The 22,051-nt window shown below is 42.5% G+C and overlaps 1 protein-coding gene across 5 annotated transcripts in view; it reads right to left on the bottom strand.

Annotated features, from left to right (window-relative positions):
- The window catches only part of NRP1 (neuropilin 1), a 161,101-nt gene that overhangs the window by 32,323 nt on the left and 106,727 nt on the right, over positions 1-22,051 (bottom strand). For all 5 annotated transcript variants that reach the window (XM_053572337.1, XM_053572334.1, XM_053572335.1 and 2 more), the window contains 3 exons: positions 19,573-19,728; positions 15,593-15,737; positions 5,068-5,399 (listed from right to left, as the gene is read on the bottom strand). In XM_053572337.1, coding sequence (XP_053428312.1) covers positions 5,068-5,399; positions 15,593-15,737; positions 19,573-19,728 — 633 coding nt within the window. The remainder of the gene's footprint in view (positions 1-5,067; positions 5,400-15,592; positions 15,738-19,572; positions 19,729-22,051) is intronic.

Here is a 22,051-nt window from a genome sequence, read left to right as displayed (position 1 = left end):
TTTTTCACTCCTTCCTTTCTTCTTTCCTTCCTTCCCTCCCCCCCTTCCTCCCTCCTCTCCTTTTTTTTTTTTTGATAGAGTCTTGCTCTATTGCTCTAGCTAGAGTGCAGTGGCATCAACATAGCTCACAACAACCTTAATCTCCCAGGCTCAAGCAATCCTCCTGCTTCAGCCTCCTCAGTAACTAGGACTACAGCTGTGTGCTACTACACCTGGCTAATTTTTTCTATTACTTTTGATAGAGATGGAGTCTCAGTCTTCTTCAGACTGGTTCTGAACTCCTGAACTTAAGTGATTCTCCTACCTTGGCCTCCCAGTGTGCTAGGATTATAGGCATCAGCCACTACACCTGGCCTTTTTAATTATAATTTTTATAATATTTTGTAGAGAAGAGGGGGCTCACGATGTTGCTCAGGCTGGTCTTGAACTCCTGGCCTCAAGCAATCTTCCTGCCTCGGCCTCCCAAAGTGCTGGGATTACAGGTGTGAGCCACTTTAGGTTTTAGTTTTAAAATCTAAAACTTAGGTGGTTATAACTGGTGCCCTTCACCACACCAGACTGATGCCTCTGCCCTTAGAAATCATTTAGTTGAGTTCCCTCCTTTTTACAGGTGAAAACACCAAGATCCAAGAACTTCTGTGCCCAAAGCCATACATTTAGTTTCATACTGGGCTAGTAGGTAGAGCGGATGGGGCAGCTGGGTGGAGACATCATAAACTAGCCAAAAATAGGCTCACTGAGTGGTGGAAATGTCATAACAAAATAATAGAAGCCTGTGGAGTGAAGACAGTAGGTTGTAATAGAACGCGGGGGTTCTGAGTTCTAGAGGGAAATTAACTGGCCTTTTCCAAGTAAGAAAAGCCTCCAGGAGCTTAAAAGTGCATTGCTAATGTAGACCTGCCTCTTCCGATCAAAGTATCCTTCTATTTTTTTTTATTTTAATCAAGAGTAAATTCACTATTGGGGTTCTGCACTCCTGATAGAACTGCAATTGCTGGCAGTAATTGAGAATTTGACATATATTATTGTTAGGCCCAATTAAGTTGTTGTCAGTAAGATACTAATTATAATGAAAATACCATTACTACACATGCAAGTTCTATTTAAAATAGCGCCAAAGATCACAGCAGAAAAGCATTTATATGTATGGCATCCCAGGCTCGTCTCTTAATTTTAACTTGAGCAAAGAATTAATGCAAAGTAAATACATCGTGAAAGCTGTCAGTGGTGAGCCGGGAAGAATATTAGCAATGAAAACGCGTATGGAACTCGGCTAACTTTGATAGCATAAACTTGCTTATGAATTCTCTTTGTGGTCTGTTGCTAATTATGTTTTAAAAAGATGAGAGCTTTGAGAGTCTGGATTTTCTATCTCTTTCTGAAAAGTCTAGTTAAGAGACTCTGGTAGAGTTTGTCCTTCATTCACTAGTTTTGGATAGGGAGTGAATATAGGGGAGACCAAATTCTCTTTTTACTTTTACGTAAAAGGTACTTGGGGTTCTAAACAGGTAACTTTAATTTGTAAAATTAAATGCAGCTTTTTTAAACTATCATTATCCAAGATGGCCATAAAGTTCATGTGCAATTTTCAATTAAAAAAATATGTGCTGCTCTAAAACGAAAGGTTTCACCAGTTTCCTTTTTCATCTTGGAGATTTTACGTCCGTGGAAAGGTGTGTTTTGGACCACAGATTAGGCTCTATATTTAGCAGTTCTCAACCTGTGGGTCGTGACCCCTTTTTAACAATGAAAATACATTGTGACATTAGGAAGGTTGCGACCCACTGCTCTATAGAAACCATTTAGAAGCTGGGCGGCACCTGTGGCTCAGTGAGTAGGGTGCCGGCCCCATATACCAAGGGTGGCGGGTTCAAACCCGGCCCCGGCCAAATTGCAACCAAAAAATAGCCGGGCGTTGTGGCAGGCGCCTGTAGTCCCAGCTACTCGGGAGGCTGAGGCAAGAGAATCGCTTAAGCCCAGGAGCTGGAGGTTGCTGTGAGCTGTGTGAGGCCACAGCACTCTACTGAGGGCCATAAAGTGAGACTCTGTCTCTACAAAAAAAAAAAAAAAGAAACCATTTAGAAGCTTTATGGTTTTCAGTGTCACAGGAAGATGAAGTTGACGGAATGAATCATATTTGAGGCATAAACCCTAACGCATGCGACCGGTCTTGAAGTGAGTAGTCTGTTACAGCTGAAAATGTGAGGAGGCTTCCCATGGAATTCTATACTCAATTCACAACAATACAGTGATAGCTTTAGACTTGACTGCAGACACCAGAGAGGGGAGGAACATACGATGGGCCCTATCAAAAGCATATGGCGATTTGTTTTCTTTCTCTCTCAGAACCCCAGTGTTGAAGAATGTGTCACACCAGCACAGGCTGCCACGGCAGCAGCAGGAAGTTGTTGATTTGCAACATATTCACACTTTCTCATGCAGTCACTAGGAGGAAACACCACTCTCGGAAAAGATCAGCTCAGAAGGGAACTCTGGCTTCTGATGTTTATTTTACTTTTTCTTTTCCCCAGGTAGGAGGGACAGATGTAAAAGGGGAAAATGAATGGACACAGGAAAGAAGGTAGCTGCACATATAAATGCAAGATGAAAAATTCTTTAGAAAAAACAAGTGAAGGAGGGGAGACAGAGAGGGAGAGATTCCCCTGTATGCCTTTCCAACAGCATTGCGCCTGTCACCCTGTGGGCAGTCGGCTGCTCTGGGGCTGACCTGCAGCCCTCGGGGGACAGGGCTAACTCCTTGGAGCCCCACATCTGGACAGAGTAGGAGCTGGAGGCACCCCCTGCATGTTTCCTGCCTGTAACGCCTCTGGCCTGAGTCACTATATTAACCCATCTGAGTATTCCTACACTTCCTTAGAGTGGGAGTGAGAATAATAAACGAGCTAAAATCTTTTTTGCAAGAGGAGTAGATCCAAGGCAAAGCAGGGATGGACTACCGAAGACCAGAAGGCCAACTGTGTTGGTGTGAGAAGTATCATCAGCTCAATACAATTCCCTCACTGCCTACAGAAACTAAACTGCTGATTGTGGGTGGGTTGTGCCTTATCTGAGTCCTAAACCGGCTTCTGGGCCACCCTGTACACTCTCTGGACATCCTTTCCAAATTGGTTTTGTATGCTCAGGAAATGCAAATGATTTAGCCATCAGCCTAAATAAACCATAATCGCTAAGGTAGATCTAATTGGTTAAAAAAAATTACACTGTATAGCTGGGCACTGTGGCTCACACCTGTAATCCTTGCACTCTGGTAGACTGAGGCGGGTAAATTGGCAGAGCTTACGAGTTCTAGACCAGCCTGAGCAAGAGTGAGACCCCCATCTCTACTAAAAATAGAAAAATGAGGTGGTTGCCTATAGTCCTAGGCAACTAGGAGGTGGAGGCTAAGGCAAGGGGATCGCTTTGAGTCTAAGAGTTTGAGGTTGCTCTTTGACGGCAGGGCACTCTACCCAGGGTGACAGAGTCTCATTAAAAACAAACCAAAACATACCATATATTTTGGTGGCTGTTGGAATATTTCTTTCTTTTCACTGCATTATCAAAGAGACCAACTGCATTTTAAAAGGCTTCAGGGCATTTAAATATACTTAAGAAATATTCACAATAGCTAAATTGAAATTAGGTGGAAGCGACGCAAGTGTCTGTCAACGAGAAGAGTGGACGAAAGGCAGCCCGTGCAAACAAGGGAATATTATTGGGCCTTGAAAAGCATGGGGATTCTAATACATGCGACAACACGGATGGTCCTTGAAGGCATTATGCAAAGCGACATAAATCATTCATAAAAGGACAAAGACCACATGAGGATCCTAAAGCAGTTGAATTCATAAGAACAGATAGTAAAAGAGTGGTCACCAGAGACTGGGGCTGTTGAATGCGAGTTGCTCCTCAATGGGTATCAACCAGTTTCAGTTTGTAATAGCAGAAAGTTCTGGATATTGGTTGCACAACAACATGACCATATTTAACTGAGAACTGGACAGTTAAAAAGGTTAAGATCATCAATTTTATATCATGTGTACTTTACCACAATTAAAAATTGAAAAACATGCTCATCCACGCCTGTAATCCCGCATTTTGAGAGGCTGAGGCCTGCTTGAGCAACATAGTGAGACAACTGTTTCTACAATAAGTAAAAAAGTTAGCTGGGTGTGGTGGTGTGTGCCTATAGTCCTAGCTACTGGGAAGACTGAAGCAGGAGGATTGCTCTAGCCCAGGATTTTAAGATTGCATTGAGCTATGATTGCACCACTGCACTCCAGTCTGGGTGACAGAGCAAGATCTTGTCTCAAAAAAAACAAACAGACAGACAGACAGACAGACAACCCACAAACACTTAACACGGGTGGGTGACAGAAGAGGGAAAGAGAGGACCCGAATGACAGGAATAGCAAGCCACCTTTTGTCTGCTCACTCTTCATGTTGATGGACACTTGGATTGCGCCCACCTTTTATCTGCTGTGAATACTGCTTAATGTATTTCATATGCATTGAAGCCTTTTAGAATGCTCCTCTTCTCTTCATAATCCAGTGAAAAGAAAAAAATATTTCAACAAAATATACAGTATAATTTTTTTTTTTTTTTTGGAGACAAGGGTCTCACTCTTTCATCCTGGGTAGAGCGCCCTGGCATCATAACTCTCAGCAACCTCAAACTCTTGGACTCAAGCAATCCTCTTGCCTCAGCCTCCCGAGTAGCTGGGATTACAGGCTCCTGCCGCAAGGCCTGGCTGGTTTTTCTATTTTTAGTAGAGAGGGTCTGAAGGGCGCTCTGACACTGCGCTCAACACTGCGCTCAGCCCAGGCCGTTACCCTCAGGGCTGCCCTGTCCCCTGTCTGTCTGCTGAGCTGTCCGTCCGTCCCCACACGGAGGGAAAGGGGACCAGCAACGCAGTTTTTTCCGGCGTTACACCGCACAGTAGACTGGCTGGGGGGAAGGGGCCTTCCTGACACCATCACACACGTCCTGTGATCGCACGGTTGGAAAGAAATCAGAAACAGGACTTGCTCAGGAAAGCACCTCTGCTCAAGGCCGGGCTGCTGACTCACCTTGGCCTTGCGTCTGCTGTCATCCAGGATCATTCTCCAGTCGGAGCCGTTGCTGCTGTACCCGATCTTGAACTTGCGCATGAACACCTTGTTCTCTCGGAGCTTCCCGCCCTGAATGATGAGGCCGCGGACCATCTTCTCCTCGCCGAGGTCCACCTGCAGCCACTCGTTGGCGTAGGGGCGCGGGGAGGGCGGCAGCGCCCAGCCCGAGCGGCTGGTCACCAGGCGAGCGTTCTCCGGCATCCAGTTCCGGTCCGCCTGGTTCGAGGCCGTGATCTGCGAGTCAGAAATGAGTCCGGACACCATGCCCAGCATTCCAGAACAGGGATAATCTAGGAGAGGGCATGAAATCAGTAATGTGAGACGATTTTCAGGGAGACTCTGCGCTTAGAAAGAAAATACAACGCACGGCATAAAGGCATGGTGTTAAATGCATTCGTATGACATTTTCAATTTCTGGATTCTTTTACATTTTTTTCTTTCTTCCTTTTTTTTTTTAAGACAGTCTCACTCTGTTGCCCTGGATAGAGCACCCTGGCATCAAAGCTCACGGCAACCTTCAACTCCTGGGCTCAAGTGATCCTCCTATCTCAGCCCCTGGAGTGACTGGGACCACAGGCACTTGCCAGGACGCTGGGCTAGTTTTTCTATTTTTTGTAGAGAGGAGTTCTATCTTGCTCAGGTTGGTCTCCAAGTCCTGAACTCAAGCAATCCACCTGCCTGGCCTCCCAGAGTGCCAGTGGATTCTTTTACATTAATCTACAGTTGTCCTTTCTCAAACCTTTCACTTGCTTTTTCAGAATTCCTCTGTGTACATCGCCATCCCAGTAGAAGATATTTTCAGTAAGAACATGCACGACTCCCCCGGCTACCTTGAGGTTTTCCAAGTTTAATGCTAAACTATTCATATCCCAGTCTCTTTGGTAACCAGACATTATCCCCACATCAAGTGCAGGCCCTGTCCAAAAGAAGTTCACAGTCTATGACAGGTTGGAGATAGTGTAAAAAAAAATCAATTCAACAGCAAGAAATTTCCTAAAACAAAGGTAAAAAGAGAGTGATTTGGAGGTAAAAGGAAAGAAAATATGGGACTTTGCCTGGAAAGGCAAGGGGGGACTTCCCAGGGGGAGGTGGCATCTAGATTGAGTTTGGAAGGACAGTGCCCATCTTCTCCTCAGCTGTCCTCTCACCCTAACTTTTAGCTAACTTAGGGTCTCACTGTCTTCTCAAACGTACCACATCCAGGTTAAGACAGCCCTTTCCCCTTGACACTGAATCCTTTTACCAAACCCAGTATTTTATCTATTTTTATTTTTGTATTTTTGTTTTCAGACTGGTCTTGGCTTGTCACCCAGGCTGGAGCACAGTAGTGTGATGATAGCTCACTGCACCCTCACTCCTGGGCTCAAATAATCCTCCTACCTCGGCCTCCCAAGGAGGGGGACTACAAGTGCTCATTACAATGCCTGGCTAACTTTTTATTATTATTATTTTTTTTTAGAGATGGGGTCTTGCTATATTGTCCAGCCTGATCTAGAACTCCTGGCCTCAGTGATTCTCCCACCTTGGCCCCCCCATATTTCAATTGGTGGCATCTCTAATCAACTAGTTCCCACCTAATTATCTTGTCTTTCCCTAGTTTCCATTTCTGTTTATACTGCCAAATCCTGCCATGTTTTTGTTAAAAAACAAAACAAAACCTTAGGCTTGTCTTTCCAGTTCCATTTATTTAGGGCATCATTCTGATATGAACGTCCATGCCAGGGTATTACTTTGGTTGGGCCTCCCAGACTCTGGTTTCAAATCTCCAGAGGACTAACTTTCATGTAACTTTTCATAACGCACTTTTTTTGGTTTTTGTTTTTTTGCTGTGTCATCCTCATGCTCAAAAATCTCCCATTGCTGAGTGAAAGAAGCCAGATAAGAAAGGACAAATTTTGTCTAATTCCACTGATATAAGTTTCCTACAATAGTTAGATTCATAGACACAGAAAGTGGAATGGTGCTTGCCAGGGCAGGGATGGGAAGTGTTTGGAGGGGGCAGGGAGGAAGGAGACTGCAGAGCTAGTGTTTGATGGGTACAGAGTTTCAGTTTAAGATAATAAAAAAGTTCTGGAAATGGATAGCAGTGATGGCTGTACAACAGTGCGATCACACTTGATATAACAATTGTACACTTAAAAACCATGGAAGTGGCCCATTTTACATCATGTATATTTTACCATATTAATAAAGAAGAGGGATATTTAAAAATCTCTACCATGGCTCTCCATTAATTATAGGAACATATAAACAATCTCTATCTGGGTTTCAAGATCCTCATTTTACTTTCACCCCATTATCTATTTTTATTTCCTATTATTGACAACATATTCTAGTCAATCAATCCTCTTCTCATACACTATGTATGTACAGTATATAGCCCAGATCGGTTGAAGATTCTTTGTCTCACAGCCACAGCTAAACTGGCAGACGCTGGAAAGAAATGGGCATGATCCTATTTTCTAAAGCATCCCAGATGGCTTCTGAGTACGACAAGAGCCTCCCTGGTTGATTAGACTGATTGGTGACTTAATGGCAAAATGTGCAATTATTCCCCTTTCAAAACTGCACATCTCCATCAAGGACACGCACCCAGGAATGATAACTATTTTTCTCTGAAACAACTCAATTCTGCATGATATAAAAAAGTAGCCTAAAAACAGGACCACCTTGAGTGAAAGGCATGCATCTCTGTGAGTTCATTTCATTCACACACTGCTATGTGAGTTGTATTTCATTCATACTAGTTTTGAGTCTGGGGCCTCATGAAGCGTATGTAATTCACACATCTCTTGACCTACAACGCTGTGGCTCCAAGGGAAGAACTTTTTTGCTAATGTGGTAGTCAGTGTGTTAAACTATATTTGTGTTATCCCCTGGACCTTAAGAGTTAATTATACAGATGTACCTTCCACAGGAGTTGGGCAGTTCAGGTCATTTTAATTCTTATCTCAAACATTCAGTGCCTGCTTGCCTAGGAATTGTGCGTGCCTTTTTCAACCAGGCCTGCAAAGCCTCCTGTATCATGTCCTTTCAAAGCCTCTCCTCACTCCCCGCTTTTGCTGGAGCCAACTAATGATGAAACATTCCCTCTCCTCTGGAGACAAGGAGGCTTTCTTTTATTCTATTCCTTTCACTTCATCATCTACCCCAGTGATTTTCAACCAGTATGCCATGATAGGATCTTAGGTATCCCGTGAAAAATTTAAAAGATCATTAATTTAATTATTTTCAAAAGAAGATCAAAGCACAGTAATTTTATTATTTATTTTACTTTTTCTTTTCTTTTCTTTCTTTCTTTTTTTTTTTTTGAGACAAAGTCTCACTTGGTTACCCTAGGTAGAGCGGCATGGCGTCATAGCTCACAGCAACTTCATACTCTTGGGGTCAAGCTATTCCTGTGCCTCAGCCTCCTGAGCAGCTGGGAGTACAGGTGCCTGCTGCAATATCTGGCTATTTTTTAAGTGATGGGGTCTCACTCTTGCTCAGGCTGGTCTCGAACTCCTGAGCTCAAGCAATCCACCTGCCTCGGCCTCCCAGAGCACACCACACCCAGCTATTTTACTCTTTTTCCTGATCAATGTAATTTAAGTGTGCCATGGAAGTTTAACCATAGGTTTAATTGTGCCATGAGATTATGGCATTCTACTGAGGGAGACAAAATGAGACTCTGTCTCAAAAAAAATAAAAGCTTGAAAACAGTACTCCACCCCCCTGAACTGTTTAAAATCTTGACCTATGCTAATTAACATTTGAAAAAATGCTCATTGTCCCTGATCATCAGAGAAATACAAATTAAACCACTCTGAGATATTATCTAACCCCAGTAAGAACAGCTCACATCACAAAGTCTCAAAGCTGCAGATGCTGGCGTGGATGTGGAGAGAAGGGAGCACTTTTACACTGCTGATGGGACTGCAAACTAGTACAGCCTTTTGGGAAGGAAGTAGGAAGAATCCTCAAAGAACTCAAAATTAGATCTCCCCTTTAATCCTGCAATCCCATTACTGGGTTATCTACCCAGAAGCAAAACATCATTTTATCATAAGGACATTTGCACTGGACGGTTTATCAAAGCTCAATTTATAATTGCCAAAATGTGGAAACAACCTAAATGCCCACTGACCCGGGAATGGATTAACAAGCTGTGGTATATGTGTACCACAGAATACTATTCAGCCATTAAAAAAGATGGAGACTGGGCGGCGCCTGTGGCTCAGTCAGTAAGGCGCCAGCCCCATATACCGAGGGTGGCGGGTTCAAACCCGGCCCCCGCTGAACTGCAACCAAAAAATAGCTGGGCATTGTGGCGGGCGCCTGTAGTCCCTGCTACTCGGGAGGTTGAGGCAAGAGAATTGCTTAAGCCCAGGAGTTGGAGGTTGCTGTGAGCTGTGTGATGCCATGGCACTCTACCGAGGGCCATAAAGTGAGACTCTGTCTCTACAAAAAAAAAAAAAAAAAAAAAGATGGAGACTATACATCTTTTGTATTAACCTGGATGGAGTTGAAGCACATTCTTCTTAGTAAAGTATCACAAGAATGGAGAAGCAAGAAGCCAATGTATTCAATTCTAATATGAAGCCAGTAGACCATCTAATACATACCCACATAAGAGAAAAAAATTCAATTCAAGATGGGGCGTGGGGGAATAGGGAGCGGAGAGAGGGGAGGACAGAGAAGGATGGGTTGGCTCCCACTTCATGGGCACAGTGTTAGGCTATATGACACACCTCTTGGGGGTGGGACACAAATATAAGTGGGACGCTGCCCAACAAATGCAAACATTGTAACCTAATTCTTTGTACCCTCAAATTAACCTGAAAGAATTATACAAATAAAAACGTTGTTTGATAAATGCATGAAAAGAGAAATGAATAAATGCATAAGTGCTTATGAAAGCCTCAGTCTTCCAAGATTGTCCTATCAAAAAAAAAAAAAAAAGTAAATCTTAACCTATGTTCAGGCCATCTCAGCTCTTCTAATCTCTGCAATGGACACGGGGACTCTTCACAACACTTTGTCTTTATTTCTTATATGTCGCCCAAATTCAGTTTTGTGGGTTGCTTCTCTTTCCCTTCCAAGATTTTCACTTATTTGAGGACATGAACCTAAGTCATATTTCCCCTTTTTTGGTGACTCCTTCTTCCCTGTTTTATACATAGTATTTGCTCAACAAATATTTGTTGAATGAATCAACTTAACACAATACAAGGCAGCTGTCATTTTTCTCAAGTGCCCTTTCCTGGAATTCAGCCATAATATTTGCTCCAGGCTGGGATCTGGAAACCATGAATAAACTCAATGGGGATTAAAAAAAAAAGATTTATGAAAACTGTTACATGGAGGGACTATGAAACCATAATGTTAAAAATAGAAGTCCCATTTCTTTTTGGCCACTGTGGTCATACCTACCTGACTCAAGACCAGCTTTTATAAGGGCAATGTTTAGCTGGTAATGGGGACCAGATGTTACCAGGTGGAGGAAAACATCATTAACTTGAATATTATAAGGAGAGCAGAACTGTCACCAGATTAATGCCCTTTGTCTAGTGCAGAGCTGGCTGGGTCACAGTTTACAGATCTGCAAACCCAGTGGTGCCCAACTCCCATCCAGCCAACATGTCCGTAGTGCAATTAGACTACCTTTTCCCTCATAAGTCTGCTTCATCTAAAAAAGAAACCAATAAAGAGGCACCTTAATTTGCCTTTTATTGAGAACTATGTAACCCATTTTTAACAATGATGAGGAGAAAAATTATACTAACAATTAATTCAAGGTTTGAATAAGATGCTCCTTGGCAACTCTATTTTTCTGTAACAGGCGGCCTCAGATGTGGTTTAGCCTGGCTACAGGTCAAACCCTCTGGAAATAGTGTTACCAGATTTAGCAGAGATGAGCAGACAACAAAACCAGATACAGGATGCTCAGCTAAATTAGAATTTCAGAGAAACAAGGAATAATATTTTAGTACAAGTATATCCCAAATATTGCAGGGGACATACTTATAATAAAATATAAATCTGTGGTTTATCTGCATCAAATTTAGCTGGACATTCTGTAATTTACTTGCCAACCTTGTTTGGAAAGCTGAAAACCAATTCTGGAGGGGAGGCAGAAATGGGTTGTGTAATGAGGGATTGAGGTGGTTATTTTTAGTGATGTTATTTTAGAGTAAAGTCTCTGTGCTCAACTTTAATGGAAACACTGATATATGGTAAATTACATATGCAGCTAACCAATTTTCAAAGAATGGGAAGTAATAACTGAATTTGGCAGGAGACCCTGAACGAAAATTATTTAATCTTTCCTTGATGATTCAGAAAGTACCTTTGGATATTATCTTTGTGAATTCTGATTGACTCAGAAGCACAAGAATATACGCATTTCAGGTATAGACTTCTGTTTAACAAACAGATAGCAGAGTTTGTAGTGTGTTCTTAGGTATCAAACACTAACCCTCCAACATGATTTTCACCAATTTCCATCTTTGCCAAAATGATGAAGTCTACTTTGTCAAAATAACAAAAATGTTCCTTCCTCCATCATCTCTATAGCAAAATGATTCTCTTCAATCTGTCTTTCTTTATGTCTCTATTAGGGTGACAACCATCATATACTCTGAAATTTCCAGGATTACTATATTTCTAAAAAAATTTTTTCTTTTTGTTTTTTTTTGGTATTTGCTCCTTGATTCAAGAAAAAATAATATCTGAATATGAAAATCAGGTTAAAATTAGGGGCTCTCTTTGATTTGGAAGTCAAGTGATATGTGCACACAGTAACCTTGAATTTGGTAGGGTTCAAGACTGAGTTAGAACTTGACTACTTAACAGGAGAGAGTGAAAATTATTTGAGGTCCAGATACTTGTTTGTCAGAGGGCATGGGTAGGCCAGGTGCAGCAGCTCATGCCTGTGATCATAGCACTCTGGGAGGTCGAGGCGGGTAGATCGCTTGAGCTCGGGAGTTTGAGACCACCCTAAGCAACAGCAAAACCCCATCTCTACTAAAAATAGAAAAACCAGCTGGGCATTGAGATGGGCACCTGTAGTCCCAGCTACTCAGGAGGTTGAGGAAAGAGGACCACTTGAGCCCGAGAGTTTAAGGTTGCTGTGAGCTATGACGTCACAGCACTTTATCCAGGGGAACAAAGTGACACTATGTCTCAAAAAAAAAAAAAAAAGCATGGATAGAAATGCCATTCATTAATTCCAGAATAACTACGGCGCCCTTGTTTCACTTCAGGCATACAAAACACAATAGAAAATAAGGCAAACGGGGCCCTGTTCTCAGGGACCTGCAGGGATAATTCAATCCTTTTTTTTCTATCATTCATCTCCAATCTGACGTCACCATGGCTTCAAAAAGAAGAAAATGATCTGCTTCTGGTAACCAAGAAGGAAACACTGATATCATTGTCTTATAAGAGGCTCTGTTCACGGGGGCTTAGTGTAGGTTCATTTTATTGAGTACTACATCCTTGCGGGGTACCATTCAGTGAGCACTTACCCTAAACCTGGTAGGTTACGAATATTTTTTCATTACAGCTGCATTAAGTGAGTCTTATAGACAAGGAAATGGCGATCAGAGGAACTCAATAAATGTCTCTCTCATGTCAAATATTCACTAAGTGGACAGTCTACAGCCAAGCCTGGAGAAGTGTGCATACTTCTACCCATGTGACTATCAGTGGGACATGATGGCCTTTCTAAAAAGCTGCCCAGATCAATTATTTGGAGATTACAGCCTTACTAGACAGAAAGTGTTTAGAAGTATAGTAGGGGCCCTGGTTAAAAGATTAGCACTCCAAGCCTAAAAGCAATACCTTATTTGAAAAATAATTAGCTACTTACAATAATTATAAAATAGACTGTGTATGAAAATGCTAGAATGTGCTATTTCATATATCTATGTTTAAGTAACTAGGCCATTTAACCAGTTTTTAAAAATAGCCAACAAATTATTTGCCTTCTTTGCTCACATTCCGAGAATTTTCTCTCAGGGAAATCCTTGTGAGAATGAAAAAGGACAATTTGAGTTTCAATAAGCATTTTATTCAACTAAAATGATGTGACATAACCCTCCAAGACGCTGGAAATTCAAAGTTCAAACTAACATGTTTGGAGTCTTTATGAAGTTTACCTCATTTTTTTTTAATATTCTGACATGAGATAAGGCCAGAAATTCCCACCCTGATCCCAAATGGCCTTGTTCGATGAGTTTATGGATAGCCTCTCACATTTGTAAGGCTTTGAAAATGACCTAGAACTTTCTGTAATTTAACTGCTGATCAAAAAAACAAAAAACAAAAAAACAACCAAGGATATATCTAACTTTCGTCGTCCTTTCTTAATCTAAAACCTTCCCCACCCAATTTCTCCCTCCAAAGCCTTGAACTTTCTGAGTCTTAGATCCTATAACAATAAACAAGCCTGTCTCTGGGATGGAAATAAATAAAATTTTGGTAAAAATAAAATCCGATGTCAGCTTTTATTTCCCAGGATAGACTCTACTGTAAACAAGGTAGTTCCCCACTTTCATTAGCTTTTCTCCAAATTCCTTATAGTTTCATGGAAAACTGCCATGGTGATTTTTTTTTCTTCACAAATCAGCATTTTTCTCCTCTAAAAATAATTATACTGAAGAGTATAAACATAAAAATTGGATGAAAAAATAAATGCCCTGTGGACATATACTAACATGATATTAAAAGGTAGTGTGCTGACTTTTAGAAGTTGTTCACTTTTAATTACTTCTCAGTGACTCAGTCTATTGATTCTGTCTTCAAACTTTGAAGCTTATTGTGAGGATTGCATTGCACTAGTGTTTTGGTGGTTGCTTTTGCAAGGAAAGCTTTGCAATGTATTTACTTAAATGGAAAGGAATTCTCATGTGACTGGTATGTGCCTTTGAGTACAGAATAGCATACCAGAAAAATCAATGGCCGAGCAACAGTAGCACTTATCACCATGGAAACACAGTAAGGGTAACAGTCTGGACGATTTTTTTAGTTCCCGCTCTTTCTGGACCTGGTCTATTTTTTTCAGTCACTTGATCCTATAATATCCCAACCTTCTTCATCTTTCAAATGGGTATAATCCATTTGCTGATTCCACACTTATCAGAGACTTTTAAAGTCCTGTTGATGTTTGAAACAACAAAAGAAAAAACTAGAAACATGTGTGAGTTGGTTTCTAATTTGAGTACATTCATTCAGTAAAAAATAAACATAGCCAGAGACAAAACCTAAGAGAAAGTTGTCAGGGTAGTTAGTGGGTAAAAGGAGACAGTTTAATAAACTCCTTCTTAGCTGTACCATATGAAGCCACCTCTATGGTTCAAAATTAAACAGATAATGCAAGGTGGTGCCTGTGGCTCAAGGAATAGGGCGCTGGTCCCATATGCCAAAGGTGGTGGGTTCAAACCCAGCCCTGGCCAAAAACCACAAAAAAAAAAAAGTAAGAAAAAATAAACAGATAAAACAGATATAGAACATTTTCTGCAACAGTTGTTTATTTTGAATCTACTAAGTGGCAGTCTGTGTGCCTGGCACCCAGGAAGCAGAGATGAAAGGCATGATATTTGCCTTCGAGGAGCTTACAGTCTAAAGGAAAAGGTAGCCCTAAATGCATCTCTGCCTCACGTCAGAATGTACTAAAGGCACTGGACCCATTATCCCTGGACCCATTGTCCTCAATCCCCAGGCTGAGGAGCAGCATCAGACTGTTAGGAACCGGGCCACGCAGCAGGAAATGGTTGGCAGGTGACCTGGAAGCTTCATTGGTATTTACAGTCATTCTCCGTCACTCACATCACCCCTCTGAGCTCCACCTCCTGTCCCATCAGTGGAGGCACTAGATTCTCAGAGGACCATGAACCCTACTGGAAACTGTGCATGTGAGGGATCTCGGCTGTATGCTTCCTTTGAGAATCTAATGCCTGATGATCAGAGGTGGACCCGAGGCGGTGATGCTACTAGCCCTGGAACCATCTAGTTGCAGGCAAACAAGCTCAGGGCTTCCACCGATTCTGCATTATGGTGAGGTGTATAATTATTTCATTCTATATTACAATGTAGCAATAATAGAAATAAAGTGCATAATACAGGTAATGTGCTTGAATCATCACAAAACCATGCCCCTGCTCCCATGGAGAAATTGTCTGCCATGAAACCTATCCCTGGTGCCAAAAGGATTGGGGACCAAGGCATTATCCTATCCACTATTACAACTGGCCTGTGCAGAAGTCTGCACCTCTACGGCTGTGTTCCAGGTGAGATAACCAAGGCTTTGAAAGATAAATACGTTGTCAAAAAAAAAAAAAAAAGTAGGCCAGTGAGTAGAAAGGTAGAATTTAAACTCTGATTTGCCCAAATCCAAAGTACATGCTGTTAATTATCAAACAAGAACAAGTACATTGATGCAAAATGACTCTCCCTGTGTCTACATAAATCGAAAGAGGGCGATCTTCAAGCTGGAGCTCACCTGTTATCTTGCAACCATACACTTCAAATCTCAGAGAGATGCCAGTTTCCCAAGTCATAGGTTTGATTCGGACAAAGCGAGTTAACAGTGGTTTGGGGAAAACTCCCAACACGACGTCTGTGGGGTTGGTGTTTCCCTGAAAGACCTGCATGGAAAAAGAAAGGGCCTTTATTAGCAGAATTTTTGGATGGAAAAAAAAAATCCAAAAATGTGTCTTCACAAATGCCTGTAAAAATTGTTTGCCATTTCGGCCTGGTCTATCAAGGCTGATGTGGCATGAATAACTTAATGTTATCTTTACAAATGATGGCCTTCAGAGAGGCCAGGCTCGGCTGGCTCACACCTATAATCCTTACACTCTGGGAGGCCAAGGCAGGTGGATTGCTTAAGCTCGGGAGTGCGAGACCTTCCCTAGCAAGAGGGAGACCCAGTCTCTACTAAAAATAGAAAAACTAGCCAGGCACACTGGTGCATGCCTGTAGTCCCAGCTACTTAGGAGGCCAAGGCAGGAGGATCACTCGAGCCCAAGACTGTGAGGTTGCTGTGAGCTATGATGACACCACCACGGCACGCTAGCCTGGGTGACATAGTGAGACTCTGACTCAAAAAAAATAAAAGGAAATAAAATAATAAAAATTTTAAAAAGATGGCCATCGGACAGAATCGTGTTCACTATAGAATGTCTTAGTCATCTCTTCCATGTTCTGAGGCTAGAATCTCTAAAAACATTACCGCAAGGATAACATTTATTAAGGAATATATGCCATTGTCTAAAAAGCTGGGAAAGTCTTTATCAGAAGACCTACAGAGCGCTGCAGACATGTCATGGGAACGCTCACTATTTTACTTTCTCAAGAACCCTCAGAAGGAATGCTTCTCGGCCTTCAGGGTAGGGCCTGGCTTTTTGAAATTTTAGGTTATCTTCCTAGATATAGCGCTAGGTCAGTTCAGCTTTCTCCCTTCTGACATTATTCCTTGATGGAAGATCTTATCCTTGACATTAATTCATGACTTTAATCCTTTTTTGGTTATTGGTAAAATTATGTTTTCAGGGTGAAAGTCAAAGCAGTTTTAAATGACTTTTAACTGAAAAGCAAAGTCTTCCAGGGCTTCTGTGTAGTTTTATTTTATTTTCTTTTATATTTATTTATTTATTTTTATTTCTATGTTTTTTTTTTTTTTTAGACAGAGTCTCACTATGTTGCCCTGGGTAGAGTGCCGTAGTGTGACAGCTCACAGCAACCTCCAACTCTTGGGCTTAAACAATTCTATTGCCTCAGCCTCCCAAGTAGCTGGGACTACAGGCGCCCGCCACAATGCCCGGCTACTTTTTGGTTGTAGTTGTCATTATTGTTTGGCAGGCCTGGGCTAGGTTCCAACAAATGAAGCCATTTTAGTGCAAGAAAGGTAAGGCGTGTGACTGCAAATGTTAATGAGGGCCAGGCATGTGTCACTTTCCCACAGTTATCCACTGAGGTCACTCTGCCTGCGCAGGGGCCTCCAGGAGCGTTCTCTAGTAAGATCGCTGAGGAGTGGAGAGTGTTTGCTGTCACCGAACATGCTAGCCTCCCCTTTCCTGAATTTCACTTCCCCTCTGGCTGGGAACAGCCCTGGTAGCAGAGACATTGGTCAATTCTGTGCCTTGTGGTTGTCACTCTCTCCTTGCACAGCCAGGTCAGATCCCAGCTCCTCCTCTTAGCTTGTGTGACTAGAGCATTCCTAGGCACACTGGGGGTACAGAGGTTCCTCCCCACCTTTCCCGACCGTGGTTTCCTGAGCCTTTCACTGCCCCCTGGGAGAATGGACTTGTAAAAAAAAAAAATCAGGCTAGTGTTTTTATTTCATTGAGTTGAAGGGGTCTGAGCAACTGAAGGTGGTAAAAGGCTTTCCAGAGTCTCTTGATGGCCTGATTCCTCTCCCAAGATGATTTAACATCCTCATTTAGCCCAGCCTGGGAGGGCCTTTCAATTTCTGTCTTACTTCAGCATCTGTCTCTGGGAAACAAACTGTGTGGGGGACATTTTTGTGTGACAAAGAATAAAGGGAAGCTGCCAGAGGGGCCCAAACCCCCAGGGATGGCGTCCTCCGCACGGGGTCAAGTTCATGTCTGTCTGAGGGGCATCCGAGGTCTGAGAAGTGCTGTGTGCTCTGGTGCAGGTGGAGGGGTGTGCAGTTGGCACCGAGGGGAGTTGTGCGCTTGCTGAGAGCCACGGGAGTGGGCACACTCTTCCCAGCTGCAGACGGGATTGCTGGAGTTGTTACGGGTTGCATGCTGCCCTCTCTGAGGCATGGCCAATGCTCCCCAAGGGAAGAAAGAGAGCAGAGAGATGTGGCTGAGCCCCAAAGTGCAGAGAAAAGCAGGGTGGGCACCATTAGCTAGATTCCTGCTGGATGTTTTGATTTTTTTAGATTCAATTAAAGGGCTCAGATAGATGCCAAGACTTTATCTTTGCTGAAGCCTCACATATTCTTTCTGCCTCCTTCCCTGGAAGCCCTAGTGGGCGCCAGGGAGTTCCTGGTGGGGATGGAGGGTGGTACACACTGTCATACAGCCCTGGGAATCTGTGTGTGTCCTCTGGCAGCCTCTGCTGGGTCACACTAACAACCAGCAGGTGACTGGGACATTTTGAAGAAGCAGCATTTATTTTATAACAAAATGACTTGAAGATCAAGGGTCAGTTCTCCCCACTCTCCTGGGTTCATTCGTCGGTGGGTGTGTCCTCAGCAAGAGTGGGGTTTTGTTTGTTTGAAATGAAAGCGTCGCTTCAAAAATCTATTTCCAAACCAGGATAATCGTGAAACTCAGGGTCAAAATTGACATGCTCCATTTTCCTAAAAGCATGAACCAGAAGGGTTTTTTCCTTCCCCAGATGGAGAACTGGTTTCATGTCCTCTAAGGCTAGACAGTGGCCTTGAACGTGCCTGCTTGTACAGTTTTCCTCCCACAGAGCAGATGTCTCCTGTATCTGCTTCCACTCTGCCTGCCCCAAGTGAGAGTGAAGGTTTTGCCCCTAATCAAAGGGAATTAATAGCTCTTCTCTTGCCTGGCACACGGGAGGCGTTTCTCAGTTCCAGGCCCGGAAGGAGGAAAATCAAGTATGCATGTATGCCCCAAAGAGAGACAAGGGCATGTTAATTGGCCTCTTCCCAAACTCAATCTTTGCAAGTTATGTAGCTCTTTGCTACTAGCCTCACCAATTTTCTGTTTTACTCGCCCTCCAGGGCAAGCTTTGAATTTTAGGGACACTGTGAGTATGAATTCTCAGAAACCTTTTGATTAGTAAATCAGAGCAAGTATAACTTCAAATAAACAGGCTGGCTGAGAGAAATAGCTCAGTTCCAAACGATTTAGGGCTGAGCGCCCAGGGACACGGCACGGTCTGCGCTGCCTCCCTGGTTGAAAGCGGAAAGGAGGTAGCATGTTATTTGTGTGATCTCAGGGAACACAGTGAAATACCTTTAGTTCTATTGGTTCTTACAAGAAGTGGCCAAACACACTTGTAAATTAGTTTGCGAGCCACAGACAATAGATGAAAAGATGTTTTCTAAAACCGGCCCATTACTGAAAGAATCTCTGAAAGAGAAGGAAGAATTATAGGGGAAAAAAACAAAAACACCTCAAATTCCTAAAGTTCTAAAAGGACAGAGTTTATCCTATGAATAATCCATGTCCCTGTGGGAGGCTTAAAGCGATTCTTGAGTCTGACGCTTAATTTGGCCTATATTGACTTTTCTTGGAAACATCCATATAATTTCCTCTTGGCTTCTGGATCTGGGAACATGAGACCCCTTGGTCAGATTTAAACCTCTAATTGCACTTTTCATTTTAAGTCAATTCAAAAATAGATCAGGCCAGACAGAAAAGTTTCCGCTCCCAAACAAAGCAAGTAAAAATTGATCATCCATTTGAAAGACTATGAGGGTTTTGCTGATAGAACTCTTACAGTTGGTTGGTTGAGGAGGGGTGCCAGTCAACTTACGACAAGCTTATTTGCTTCTTTGATGGTGATCCAGTCTTCCCCATTGGAGCTGATTTCTATCTTGTAAGTCTTGACGTAATATTTCTTCTTGGTTTCCTTGGAAATGGCACCCTGTGTTCCGACAGCTGTGATGAAACGCAAGAGGCCCAAGTCTACCTGCAGGATAATCACCAATGTGGTTAGTCAGCCATCCTAGTACCCCTATAATCTGGAGCATCTTTTCCTGTGGGCTCCAGGCTATAATTTTTATTCACCTGGGACCAAAAGGGCCTAATTCCATCTGGTGTCAGCAGCCCCTGTCTCCCCATTCCTTTCCTTCTAAAGAAAAGGCCAGCGTAGGCTGACTAGGCTGACTCTTCTTGTTAGGACAAAGGCCAGGAAGACACTATTCTCATTGTTGTAGCCAAGATTGCTTGAGCCTTGATACAAAAGAGGAAACTGGGTTCAAAATCATGTCATTATATTTCTCAAGGGATTGAACATACTGCCCAACAGCACATTAATATATGTCATTTTACAAAGAGAAAATCGAGACAAACAAAATAAACTCACGCTCTGGAGAGATCTGGACTAAATTCACATCTAACATGATCCTATTTCCTGATCATTTTTAATTTTTATTTATTTATTTTTGGAGACAGAGTGTCACTCGGTCACCCTCTGGAGAGTGCTGTAGTGTCATCGCTCACAGCAACCTCAAACTCTTAGGTTCAAGCGATTCTCTTGCCTCAGTTGCCCAAGTAGCTGGGACTACGGAAGCCCACCGCAATGCCCGGCTATTTTTTAGAGATGGAGTCTCGCTCTTGCTCAGGCTGCTCTTGAACTTCTGAGCTCGAGCAGTCCACCCACCTCCATCTCCCAGAGTGCTAGGATTACAGGTCTGACCCACCTCGCCCGGCCTTCCTGATCACTTTTTTAGCAGCATCCTACCTCCTTGTGAATAAAATGCGGGCTGAAATAATACTGATTTTCTTTGTTTCTTCTTCTTCTTTTTTTTTTTTTTTTTGGAGAGACAGAGTATCACTATGCTGCCCAGGCTGGTCTTGAACTCCTAGCCTCAAGCCATCTCCCCATCTCAGCCTCTCAAAATGCTAAAATTATAGGCGTGAGCCAATGAAACGCTCCTTACTGACATGAAGGCACTAAGAGTGTTGCAGTGTAGGGAGCCATATAGATTTATAATCTGGAAGGCAGTGGAGAAAAAGAAACAAAGTAAGACTTTTTGTTTCATCCAGAAATTTCTTCCTTCCGCACACCTTCCTGCAGCCTCTCTGGTTGCAGCTAAGCTTGAGAGGCAGGTGGATTCCAAGTCATGGTTTGCAAGGACTGATGCTTCCAGAAAACAACTGCTAGGGCTTGCAAACATTTCCCCATAAGTTGCCAATGGAGAAGTTCCTCAACACCACAGCCTTGCCTTCATCTACCCTTCGCCTGTCTCATATCCTGAAGGTGGGGCAGGTGACAGCGTCATCAGTGATGACCATAGAGTCACCCAAACCTTAAAGATCCGCAATTTCACCAGAGCCTGGTGATTAGTGAGGAGTGGACCTGAGCATCAGGCACTCAGAATTCTAGTCCTGGCTTTGCCACCATCTTTACTCTTCTAGATCCTCATCTGTTAAAATGGAGGAATAAAACTAGTAACTTGGAAGGCCTTTTCCAGCTGTAACTTCCTGTGATTCCTTCTTTCATATGCCTTACAGATATTTCCAATAAAGTAGCATATTTTTAATTTCTTATTACAATTTTTTTAAGAGATGTCTCATTAAGTCCCCCAGGCTGCAATGACAGGATCACAGCTCACTGCAGCTTCAAACTCTTGAGCTCAAGCAATCTTCCTGCCTCAGCCCCTGGAGTAACTGGGACTACAGATACGGCCACCACACTTGACTAATTTTTATTTATTTATTTATTTATTTATTTTATCAAGATGGGGTTTTGCTATGGTGCCCAGGCTGGTCTCAAACTCTTGGCCTCAAGCAATCCTTCTGCCTAAGCCTCCCAAAATGCTGGGATTACAGATGCGAGCCACCATATCTGACTAGTTTTTTTTTTTTTTTTTTTTGCTTTAATGTTCTTTATTACCATCATTGATAAGTAGGCATAATCTTAAAACTCATTGCTAGTTTCTATATATTAGAAATACTTTGTTTCCTTTTTATTAACACATTTGATTATTGCTACAGAATTGTTTCCCTCCGTGTATTATATGATCAAGATTATACAGAAACTTTTTAAAGAAATGAAACACAAATATATGGTAATTTTTTTAAAGGTCACAAAAAAGAATTACATATGACAACTGATTAGCATTGACAAGATAGTGCAACATACACTTACCAACTAAGAGGCAGTAGAATGCCATTTTCTCTGAAAACGGCAACAAAAGCAAAAAGAAAAACAGAAACAACCCATCCCAAACCCTTCCCCCAACTTCTGAATCCTGCTTTCTAGTTGCTATGTGACAAGTCAATTTTCA

Source organism: Nycticebus coucang, chromosome 20 (genome assembly GCF_027406575.1).
Source record: "Nycticebus coucang isolate mNycCou1 chromosome 20, mNycCou1.pri, whole genome shotgun sequence".
Taxonomy (NCBI): domain Eukaryota; kingdom Metazoa; phylum Chordata; class Mammalia; order Primates; family Lorisidae; genus Nycticebus; species Nycticebus coucang.
Note: the sequence above shows the minus strand (reverse complement) of the source record. Positions and strands in the feature narration are given on the sequence as shown.